The 11,681-nt window shown below is 53.7% G+C and overlaps 1 protein-coding gene and 1 pseudogene across 2 annotated transcripts in view; both read right to left on the reverse strand.

Moving 5' to 3' along the window:
- Nucleotides 1–867: 867 nt before the first annotated feature.
- ADAMTSL4 (ADAMTS like 4) overlaps nt 868–11,681 on the reverse strand; it is a 24,000-nt gene continuing 13,186 nt past the window's right edge. Inside the window, exons 9-14 of one of the 2 annotated variants that reach the window (XM_066610294.1) lie at nt 10,818–11,022; nt 8,957–9,130; nt 6,655–6,828; nt 5,987–6,166; nt 5,733–5,877; nt 868–3,466 (exon numbers count right to left, since the gene is read on the reverse strand). In XM_066610294.1, the coding sequence (XP_066466391.1) occupies nt 3,327–3,466; nt 5,733–5,877; nt 5,987–6,166; nt 6,655–6,828; nt 8,957–9,130; nt 10,818–11,022 (1,018 nt within the window). In that variant the 3' untranslated portion in view covers nt 868–3,326. Of the gene's footprint in view, nt 3,467–5,664; nt 5,878–5,986; nt 6,167–6,654; nt 6,829–8,956; nt 9,131–10,817; nt 11,023–11,681 lie in introns of both variants that reach the window. The other variant, XM_066610295.1, reaches the window with a different exon arrangement.
- Nucleotides 10,444–10,560, reverse strand: LOC136635333 (5S ribosomal RNA; annotated as a pseudogene).

An 11,681-nucleotide genomic window follows, 5' to 3' on the forward strand; every position in this document is an offset into this window, starting at 1 on the left:
GTGGGCAGCCCCAGTGGCTGCTCCCCCAAGTGCTGCAGAGGGGTAGACTGCCTCCAAAAGTGGAAGTTCCATTGGAGTGAGGGTTTCAGGAGTGGCCCCCTCTGGGTATTCATGGGACTACCCCTTTGAATACATGCTTTGTATTTGAATACATGCTATCCCTAGCATGTATGCACTGCTGAAACAGAGAGGCCTGCGTTTCTCTCGGCCATGTCGTGAGAATGGATGATGGCCGGATCCCAAAGGATCTCCTCTATGGAGAACTCGTGCAAGGAAAGCGCCCAACAGGTAGACTACAGCTGCGATACAAGGACATCTGCAAGAGGGATCTGAAGGCCTTAGGGATGGACCTCAACAAGTGGGAAACCCTGGCCTCTGAGCGGCCCGCTTGGAGGCAGGCTGTGCAGCATGGCCTTTCCCAGTTTGAAGAGACACTTGGCCAACAGTCTGAGGCTAAGAGGCAAAGAAGGAAGGCCCATAGCCAGGGAGACAGACCAGGGACAGACTGCACTTGCTCCCGGTGTGGAAGGGATTGTCACTCCCAAATCGGCCTTTTCAGCCACACTAGACGCTGTGCCAGAACCATCTTTCAGAGCGCGATACCAGAGTCTTTCGAGACTGAAGGTTGCCAATCCAAACCCCTTTGAAAGCCCTCTAAGCGGGTGGCCATCACGGCTCCATGTTAAGTTTGGAGAAAAGGACATCACAGGTGACAAGCCACGACAGGTATATGCAACCACCTTTTTTAGAGGTGGGCTACCACAGAATGCCAGGGACTGAAAAAAAAGGGAAATTAAAGCCACACACAAACATCAAATAATCTTTAATAAAAAATAAATTAGATTTTGACAAAAAAAAAAAGGGGGCAGAACAACCTGGATACATTCATCTTTATCATAGAGATCTTATATATATTTATATTTATATAATCTGGGCACTCTGAACCATTTCTATAAAATTTATTTAATATAAATGTCTTTTTTTTCCCCTCTTTGTTTCTTATTGCCTCTTTTGCAGTTTCAGGAACACGCCAAGTTCTGCTCCTAAGAGGGCTCCTGTGCCTCTAAGAACGGCCTAGAAATTTTAAAAAAAATAATTGCAGACAGACATTCAACAGATCCATGTAGTCAGGTGGATGGTTCAGCCTGTCTTAAAGAGACAGGAGCCCTTTTTGGGTTGAGATCAATCCAGACCAGTGTTTCTCAAACTGTGGGTTGGGACCCACCAGATGGGTCGTGAGCCAATTTCAGGTCGGTCCCCACTCATGTCAATATTTTATTTTTTAGATCTATTAGACTGCCACCATATGTGACCCGCATTTGGGAACATGTTAGAGATCTGTACTTTTAAAAGGCTACTCTGTATATGCTTTTAACAGTGATAGTCAATGGAACTTAGGCCTGGGTAGGATTGCAGCCTAGGATTGTTAAAAATTTTCCTGCTTGATGATGTCACTTCCGGTCATGACATCATGTCCTGACAGAGTCTCATTCTACAAAGTGGGTCCCAGTGCTAAATGTTTGAGAACCACTGGTCCAGACAATATCTAGTACAGTTATTGCCAGTCTGGTTTCGACCCATTCTGTTGTCTGGTCTGCTGAAATACATACAGTTACCACCTTTTTTCCCCCTGCAGGGCTCCTACACCTTCAGTATCATGAGAGGTTAAAATTCAACTGAGAATCCTCACCCCCCAAGTGATGGGTCTGTTGCGATGGGGGGGGGGGGCAGAGTGACAGAGAAAAGCCTTCCCCAACGTGCCTTGAAATTCCGCTGTTAAAAAGCCCTGGAAATGACAGGTGAGGACACTAACCCTGAGATGTGACATTTTTCTAGGAGTAGCTGTTGTAGGGGCACAAGTAACACCAGATAATCCCCCAATCAAGAGAAACTGGAAGCCTGAAAAATACCCACCAGTACTGACCAGCGCACCCCAGTTCCCCCTTCTCTGAAAAACCATGACGCTCCAAAGTTTCAGCGTAAAACTATTTTTTTTTCTGGGTACAGTTCAAAGCGGGATTGCCAACTTTTCTCCTAGCAGGGCTCCTGCGCCTTTAACAGACAAATACAACACGCAAAATCTCTTCCAGGCCTGGAGGTTTGGTGATAGGGAGGGGACGGCTTCTGCAATGCTTGCACTGCAGCAAAGACAGAAGAGCTTTTGCCAGGAAAAGAGTTGGCAACCCTCCTCAACAACCAAGGCAGAGAGACATTGTACTCCTATTTGTGGAGATGAGGGCTGCCAGCTTTTTTACTTGACCCTGCTCCTGTGCCTTTCACAGCAGACATATTTCTGCCAGTCCCCTCCAGCAGCCCACAGGGGAGCGTTGGGTACGATACACCCGAGGTCGGCACCTGGAATGCTCCCAGAATCCTTTGCAAGGTGCAGAGTTTTGGTGGCAGACAAGCCAAAATGGGGCTGTTTGCCTGCAGGTAGGAAGTCTAAAAATGATGGCTCTGCAGGCCAGAGGGTGGAGGTTCGGTCACCCTGCTCTGCTCTAGCCATGCAGCCTCCCTGCCCATCTAAGTAGCACCAATATATATATATATATATATATATACACGATGTTTTAAATGTATATCCCAGCACCAGACTAGAACTGAACCAATATGGGTTGGCAGGTTGCATAGTCAGTGCTGCCCTCTAGAAGGCTGGGGATAGACCTGCAGGGTCCCCAGTAGCCTTCTTCCAAAGCCCTCTCCAACCGGACACCCAGACTGCACCACAGTGACACGGCCCCCGGTGTATCACAGATGGAAGTTTTACTTCCTTGCAGCTCGTTGTGAGCCGAACGGGCATCTCGGCCGAGGCCAAGGGAAGGGGGGGAGCCTTGGCCGTGAGCCTTCAGGTGGGTGGTAGGAGAGGGTCAGGGCTGGCTGCCAAAGCTGGGATCCTTTGGTGTGTCCGAAGTCTGTATTGCACAGCTCAAATCGAGCTTAAGTCACCTGGAGACTTGGTCTTTGCCGGAACAAATTGCAGATTGTTGGAGTCCTTCCCCCTCCCCCATCCCCCGGCTCTTTGGAAGGGGACTGGAAACCAGTAGACAAGTCCATAGGTCTTCCACAGGAGGGAATCCCCCCTCCCAGAAAACCGAATGCAGTATAGGAGACGCCCTCCGGAAAGGTACAGGTGGGATTTCTTAGTCCCGAGTTCAAATCCCTTCCGCTCCTTAAAAACGTCTTGCTACAGTCGCTCTCCCTTGTCCACTGCTGCCTCGGAAGAGTAAGGGGAACGTGTGGGCAGACAGGGGGCTCCTGCAGTCCGTCCCCCCTGCCTGACTGGTCCCCGGTTTAGCGAGGGCACGCGTCTCCCTCATCGGCTGGTGCTATCGGCTTGGGCTGACGTGGCGCCTTGCCAGGGCGTGCGTGCAGGAGGCGCAACAGACGGCCTTGTAGTACACATAGACGCAGAGGCGGGCCTGCACGATCACAGGGCAGTTGTGATATTTGTCTCTGCAGTTCTCATCTGCTCGAGGGGGAGAGAGAGAGAGAAAGAAAACGGGACAGTAATACAAACCGGGGTGGGTAGACGTCCACGCCAAGCCTCCAGCCACCATTTGCAAGGTCGCCTCGCGGTCTCCCTGCTGGGTGGCGGGCATCCCACAATGCCCCAGTGAGTGCCTCATGACATCCCACTCCCCACGCCCAGTTTGGGACCCTCTCCTCTAAAGCCAGCCGGGAGAGCTGCACCAAGACCGGGTCAAAGGCAAGCCACAAATACAACTATTGGATGTTTTAAGAATTTGTCACTTGTGCTTAATATAGGGGCCCAAGTTAAGAACATAAGAAGAGCCCCGCTGGATCAGGCCAAAGGCACATCTAGTCCAGCTTCCTGTATCTCACAGTGGTCCACCAGATGCCCCAGGAAGCACACAAGAGACCTGCATCCTGGTGCCCTCCCTTGTCAGCTGCACATAAGAAAGTCCCTGCTGGATCAGGCCAAAGGCCCATCTAGTCCAGCTTCCTGTATCTCACAGTGGCCCACCAAATGCTTCAGGGAACACACTAGACAACAGACTCAACTTGCGCCCTGGTGCCCTCCCCTGCATCTGGCAACCAGAGGCAACCTACCTCTACCTCGCACATACCTACCACGACTTGTAACCTGTGATGAACCTTTCCTCCAGAAATGTGTCCGATCTCCTATTCAAGGCATCCAGGCAGGATGCCGTCAATACTTCCTGTGGCAAGGAGTTCCACAGACCAACCAGCTTGTAATTAAAGTTCAACTCAAGTGTAGTCTGGTGTCTTCGCTGGGCGGTGCAAGGGAAAACAGAATGCCAGCTGTAGGGGAGTGTAAGTGAGATGCCAGTATCTTGTGTGCTATCTGAGGTATCTGGTGGGCCGCTGTGGGAACCAGGAAGCTGGACTAGGTGAGCCTGTGGCCTGATCCAGTGGGGCTGTTCTTATGTTCTTAACTACAATACCCAGGAAGCCTTGCAAGTCTCTAGTTATCTGGTGTGCTCCCTGGGGCATTTGGTGGGCTGCTGTGAGATACAGGAAGCTGGACTAGATGGGCCCATGGCCTGATCCAGTGGGGCTGTTCTTATGTTCTTAACTACAATTCCCAGGAAGCCTTGCAGGTCTCTTGTTATCTGGTGTGCTCCCTGGGGCATTGGGTGGGCCGCTGTGAGATACAGGAAGCTGGACTAGATGGGCCTGTGGCCTGATCCAGTGGGGCTGTTCTTATGTTCTTAACTACAATTCCCAGGAAGCCTTGCAGGTCTCTTGTTATCTGGTGTGCTCCCTGGGGCATTTGGTGGGCCGCTGTGAGATACAGGAAGCTGGACTAGATGGGCCTCTGGCCTGATCCAGTGGGGCTGTTCTTATGTTCTTAACTACAATTCCCAGGAAGCCTTGCAGGTCTCTTGTTATCTGGTGTGCTCCCTGGGGCATTTGGTGGGCCGCTGTGAGATACAGGAAGCTGGACTAGATGGGCCTCTGGCCTGATCCAGTGGGGCTGTTCTTATGTTCTTAACTACAATTCCCAGGAGGCCTTGCAGGTCTCTTGTTATCTGGTGTGCTCCCTGGGGCATTTGGTGGGCCGCTGTGAGATACAGGAAGCTGGACTAGATGGGCCTCTGGCCTGATCCAGTGGGGCTGTTCTTATGTTCTTAACTACAATTCCCAGGAGGCCTTGCAGGTCTCTTGTTATCTGGTGTGCTCCCTGGGGCATTTGGTGGGCTGCTGTGAGATACAGGAAGCTGGACTAGATGGGCCTGTGGCCTGATCCAGTGGGGCTGTTCTTATGTTCTTAACTACAATTCCCAGGAGGCCTTGCAGGTCTCTTGTTATCTGGTGTGCTCCCTGGGGCATTTGGTGGGCTGCTGTGAGATACAGGAAGCTGGACTAGATGGGCCTATGGCCTGATCCAGGGGGGCTGTTCTTATGTTCTTAACTACAATTCCCAGGAAGCCTTGCAGGTCTCTTGTTATCTGGTGTGCTCCCTGGGGCATTGGGTGGGCCGCTGTGAGATACAGGAAGCTGGACTAGATGGGCCTATGGCCTGATCCAGTGGGGCTGATGTTGGAACAGTGGAATCATGCAACGTGCCGTGCAGAGACCCCCCCCCTCCCGTTCTCAACCTTGAGAACCCTTGCCAGGCTTCCCCACAATTTCCACACAATTGACTCAGACACTTTTACACACGTGTATTCTGCCTACCTCCCAGTCCCACCTCCAACTTAGGGTTCCGGGTTCAGGTCAGGAGCGGGAACCAGACGGGTTCTTACCAAGCTCCGGGATGCAGGGCTGGTTGTTGCAGGAGCGCTTCTTGGCCGGCCGGAGGTCTGGCGGGCAGAGGTTGCTGAGGGTCTTGTTCTGGGTCAGGCACTGGACTTCTCGGACCTGGACGCCCCCCACGCAAGACCTGGAGCACTGCAAAGCCGAGGGAGAGGAGCGGTTGGGGGAAGAGGCCGTGGCCTGGAGCAACGGGGGCCCGCCCCGTCTCCAAAGCAGCTCTGCCCGCACAAGGTGTGCCACTCACCGCGCTCCAGGCCGTGGAGAACCAGCGGGCTTCGCAGCTGGTGCCAACGCAGGGCTGGAGGGAGGGGGGCTTCTCCAGGTGGGCGCACTCCGAGGCGTCTGTCACGTTGAAGTCGGAGCCCAGCTTGCTGACGCAGATCACATCGCAGCGCTGAGTCCCTGTGCCGCAGTCCGCCGAGCACTACGGGGAGGGCAGGCAGAAGCCATTGAGAGAGAGAGTCCATTGAGGCTGCACCCAGCCTCCCTGCTGACTTGGGGAGGGAGGGTTGTGTCGGCCAAGCTCGGCCAACACAGGGTCTGGGGTGGGCAGGGAGGAGGTTGGGAGGGAGGTGTTCTGGGAGGGTGGGTGGTGGGCAGTCCCGGGCGGGGGGGGCAGGGCAGGCGGGGGACTTCAGGCCCCCACCTTGTGCTGGATACAGCTCGGGCCTGTTCCAGCGCAACTGACACACGGCGCAATCCTATCTGTGGGGATGCGGCCCCGAAAGTAAGTACACTTCTGCAGCTAGAAAAAGCCAAATCTGCACCAAGAAATGCTGGATTCTGCCACCCCCAAGCCTGGGGGTGGGTACTCTCGTTTTGTAGGTGATCAGAGACGTCCACACCTGGCTCCAGGGTCATGCATACACACACACACACACCGCTATTTTAAGACCCCCTGTCCTTTCTCACCGGGCTCCAAGGTCCCCTGTACCACTGGGTCACCCGCTGACAGGGCCCTCCATTGCACGCCCTCATGTCAGCCGGCTTGATGCCCGCACAGTTCTCCTCCTCTTTCCCGCTAGAGTTGCTGGACAGGCAGACCACCAAGCGCCGCTGAATCCCTGTGCCACACTCGGCCGAACACTGGAACAGAAAGGGTGGGGGGAGGAAGGAAGGAGAGAGAAATCACGTCAACTGTAGAGATATTTGATTTCAAGACTCATCAGTTGTTGCTCTTGGGCTAGATCAGGGGTGCCCAAACCCCGGCCATGGGGCCACTTGCGGCCCTCAAGGCCTTTCAATGCGGCCCTCAGGGAGCCCCCAGTCTCCAATGAGCCTCTGGCCCTCCGGAGATTTGTTGAAGCCCACACTGGCCCGACGCGACTGCTCTCAGCGTGAGGGCGACTGTCTGACCTCTTGCATGAGCTGTGGGACGAGGGCTCCCTCCACTGCTTGTTGTTTCACATCTGTGATGCAGTAGCGGCAGCAAAGGAAAGGTCAGCCTTGCTTTGTACAAGGTCTTTTATAGGCCTTGAGCTATTGCAAGACCTTCATTCATTAATATGTTCATCATTAATATATTCATTTATGTAAACTTATGTAAATTTATTCAAATTTTAAATGTAAATTAATTTTTTTTCCCCAGCCCCCAATACAGTGTCAGAGAAATGATGTGGCCCTCCTGCCAAAAACTTTGGACACCCCTGGCAGGGGTGTCCAAAGTTTTTGGCAGGAGGACCGCATCATCTCTCTGACATTGTGTCGGGGGCCCGGGGGGGGGGGGAAGAATTAATTTACATTTAAAATTTGAATAAATTTACATACGTTTACATACATGAATATATTAAAGATGAACTTGTATGAATGAATGAAGGTCTGGCAACAGCTCAAGGCCTATAAAAGGCCTTGCACAAAGCAAGGCTGGCCTTTCCTTTGCTGCCGCTACTGCATCACAGATGTGAAACAGCAAGCAGTGGAGGAAGCCCTCATCCCACAGCTCACGCGAGAGGTCAGACAGTCGCCCTCATGCCGAAAGCAGTTGCGTCGGGCCAGTGAGGGCTCCAGCAAGTCTCTGGAGGGCCAGAGGCTCATTGGAGACTGGGGGCTCCCTGAGGGCCGCATTGGGAGTCCTCAAGGGCCGCAAGTGGCCCCAGGGCCGGGGTTTGGGCACCCCTGTTCTAGAGGGTCTCATGAAAACAACACAGAGGGAGACCCGGCCGTTAGGAGACTCTCCCCTAACCTGGAGCTGCCATGGATGAATTGTCAACTGATCACTCTGGACCACAAACCAGCCACAGTCTAGACAAGGAATGCTGGCTCATTATTTCCGTAGGTATCGCATGTCCTCTCCTGCCCTACTTTATAGCACAGGGTTGTGAACCCGGATTCTGACAGCGCCACAGTGGAACAGAGACTCTTATTCACCTAACTGGAGCACTTTTCCCCGGAGCTTGCACGCTCCTCAATGAGCCAGTATCTTGGCAGGTTTGCCTCTTCCCATTCCCTCCCTCGCATCTCAGTGCTTGAGCGGCTGTCCAGAAATACAGTGGTATCCATGGAGGTTTGATTCCCCCCCCCCACGCCGCCACAGATACAGAGATAGGCGGATACTGGAGTCCCTTTAAAAAACCCTTTTAAAAAGTTAAAATCAGTAAGGAAATAAGCTCCCCTCTCTGCGCGCCGCAAGATTGCGCCGTTTGCAGGCCTTCTGCGCTCCTATGAGCCACTTCTGGGTCGCCCCACCCTTGGCCCTAGTTCATCCTAGCACGACCCAGAAGTCACTTCTGGGAGCACGGCCCTGCGAACTGCACAATTTTGTGGCACAAAGGTATTTTTAACCCATTTTTGCCTGGCCCACAGTCGCACCCATTTGGTCCCTGTTGCGTACACGCAACATTGGGCAGAAGCGGCTTAAAAGGAGACCTCCCCGTCCACGAACAGTGAAACCTGCGGATGCCAGACCGGTGGATAAGCGGGTCATCTTTGGGGGTCTTTGTACGGTGTTCCTACAGCGTCAATAGCACCTCAGCCACAGGCTGTTTTTGGAGAGTGACTTAGAGTTAACTGAACGGCATCTAAGCGGCTTGAGAGGCATTGTGTTTTTTCAAACACAAGCGACACTTTACTGCACTGTAAGGGACGTTGCGACGAGGCAAAATGCAGCTGGATTTGCGCATCTACACACTGAAAGGGACACAGGAGGAGAGCTCTTGGCAATTGGGGCAGAGCCAACGACGGAGAGGCAGGGCCCGAGCGCAGGGAGGGGGCGTACCGTGTTGCTCCAGTCACTGTAGAACCAGGTGCGGACACAGGGCCCCATGTCGCAGGCCTCGCTGGTCTTTGGCCGGTGACCGCTCGGGCAGTCGCTGTCGCTCAGCAGTTCTCCGTGGTTGCCGACGCAGCGGACGTGGCGAGTCCGCTGACCCGTCCCGCAGAAGACCGAGCACTGGAGGGGAGGTCAGAAGGAACAGGGAAGGGAAGGGGGACAGAACGGCAATGAACATTATTTTTTCAAGACATCAAGCCAGTCTAGGGCATCATTCAGACCACTCCCGCCCCCGCCCCAAGGAAGGATCACCGCTGGACCTCACGCAGGAAGGCCTTTGTGAGCGCAAGTACCCCATGCAGAGTTCAGGAAGTCGGTGCTTGTTCGTTGGGTCTCTCTTCTGTCTTGGCACAAATTGACCCAGAGGTCAAGCAAGACCTTGGGCAGGAGGTCTGGTCTAGAGCAGGGGTGCCCAAACCCCGGCCCTGGGGCCACTTGCGGCCCTCGAGGACTCTCAATGCAGCCCTCAGGGAGTTTCCAGTCTCCAACGAGCCTCTGGCCCTCTGGAGATTTGTTGGAGCCCACACTGGCCCGACACAACTGCTCTTAGCGTGAGGGCAACTGTTTGACCTCTCGCACGAGCTGTGGGATGAGGGCTCCCTCCACTGCTTGCTGTTTCATGTCTGTGATGCAACAGCGGCAGCAAAGGAAAGGCCAGCCTTGCTTTGCACAAGGCCTTTTATAGGCCGTGAGCTATTGCAAGCCCTTCATTCATTCATATAAGTTCATCTTTAATATATTCATTTATGTAAACTTATGTAAATTTATTCAAATTTTAAATGTAAATTAATTCTTCCCCCCCCCGGCCCCCGACACAGTGTCAGAGAGATGATGTGGCCCTCCTGCCAAAAACTTTGGACACCCCTGGTCTAGAGGGTAGAGCCTCCCTTTGCCTGAAGATAACATCCGATGGTCGCCAGTTCGAGGCCTCCGGCACCGTGCGACCTTGAAGCAGCTGACAAGCTGAAGCCGAGCTATTCCATCTGCTCTGAGCGTGGGAGGATGGAGGCCAGGATGTGCGACCAGATCAAGAAAGAAACATCTGAATGTGGTGGTTTCTTGAAAGATAGAAACCTTCTTTCAAATTGTAAAAATCCCTACGGGGATTTAAAGAGCCTGCCTGTGTAAACCACCTTGGTTGGCAACCTTCAGTCTCGAAAGACTATGGTATACGCCTACAGCACCCAGTATTCCCAAGTGGTCTCCCATCCAAGTACTAACCAGGCCTGACCCTGCTTAGCTTCCGAGATCATGGTAGAAGCCTACAGCACCCAGTATTCCCAGGCGGTCTCCCATCCAAGTACTGACCAGGCCTGACCCTGCTTAGCTTCTGAGATCATGGTATAAGCCTACAGCGCCCGCTATTCCCAGGCGGTCTCCCATCCAAGTACTAACCAGGCCCGACCCTGCTTAGCTTCCGAGATCATGGCATAAGCCTACAGCACCCAGTATTCCCAGGCGGTCTCCCATCCAAGTACTGACCAGGCCTGAGCCTGCTTAGCTTCCGAGATCAGACGAGATTGGGCATGTGCAGGGTAACAGTTGTAAACCACCTTTAATAAAGTCTAAGGAGAAATCTGAGGACCAAGAAAGGCGGTATAGAAATACCTGTATATATAAACTTGCATCTGGGCCAGGAAGAGCACTGGAAGGGGGCATGAGGGCAAAACACTGCCATCCACTCCCTGTCATGATCTGCTCACCATTCCTCCCCCATGTCCATCTGACCCACAGCAGAGCCTAATTCACATGCCACCGCCCCACTGCAGACACCACCCATTCCCAGCTCCGGCCCTTCCCAGCTCACCGAGCTCCAGTTGGTGCGGACTTCCCAGTGGCTGCAAACCTGCACCTGGCAGGCCTGGGTGGAGTTGGGCTTCACCAGCTCGGCACAGCGCTGCGGGTGTACCATGGTACTGCGGTTGGCGTAGATCTGCCGGCACAAGACCTGGCGGTGCTGGGTGCCCAGGCCGCACGACTTGCTGCAAGCGGCCCACTCGCCTGTGTCCCAGCTGGAAGAGACAGAGAGTTGGGGTGAGGGCAGGGAATAAACGCCGAGGGTGTGCTAGTCATGTGCCTCGCGCTCAGTCCTGCCCAGCACTGGGCACTCGAGAATTGAACCCTCCTGGCTACATAAAGGGGGAGGGGGAGGCGTTGTCTGGTCCTGCTCGGGAACGAGCAGAACTGAGAGAGGTCATAAGAACATAAGAACAGCCCCACTGGATCAGGCCAAAGGCCCATCTAGTCCAGCTTCCTGTATCTCACAGCCACCCACCAAATGCCCCAGGGAGCACACCAGAGAACAAGGGACCTGCAAGGCTTCCTGGGAATTGTAGTTAAGAACATAAGAACAGCCCCACTGGGTCAGGCCATAGGCCGCTCTAGTCCAGCTTCCTGTATCTCACAGCGGCCCACCAAATGCCCCGGGGAGCACACCGGATAACAAGAGACCTGCAAGGCTTCCTGGGAATTGTAGTTAAGAACATAAGAACAGCCCCACTGGATCAGGCCAGAGGCCCATCTAGTCCAGCTTCCTGTATCTCACAGCGGCCCACCCAATGCCCCAGGGAGCACACCAGATAACAAGAGACCTCATCCTGGTGCCCTCCCTTGCATCTGGCATTCTGACATAACCCATTTTTAAAATCAGGAGGTTGCACATACACATCAT

This window comes from Tiliqua scincoides, chromosome 15 (assembly GCF_035046505.1).
Source record: "Tiliqua scincoides isolate rTilSci1 chromosome 15, rTilSci1.hap2, whole genome shotgun sequence".
Lineage (NCBI taxonomy): Eukaryota > Metazoa > Chordata > Lepidosauria > Squamata > Scincidae > Tiliqua > Tiliqua scincoides.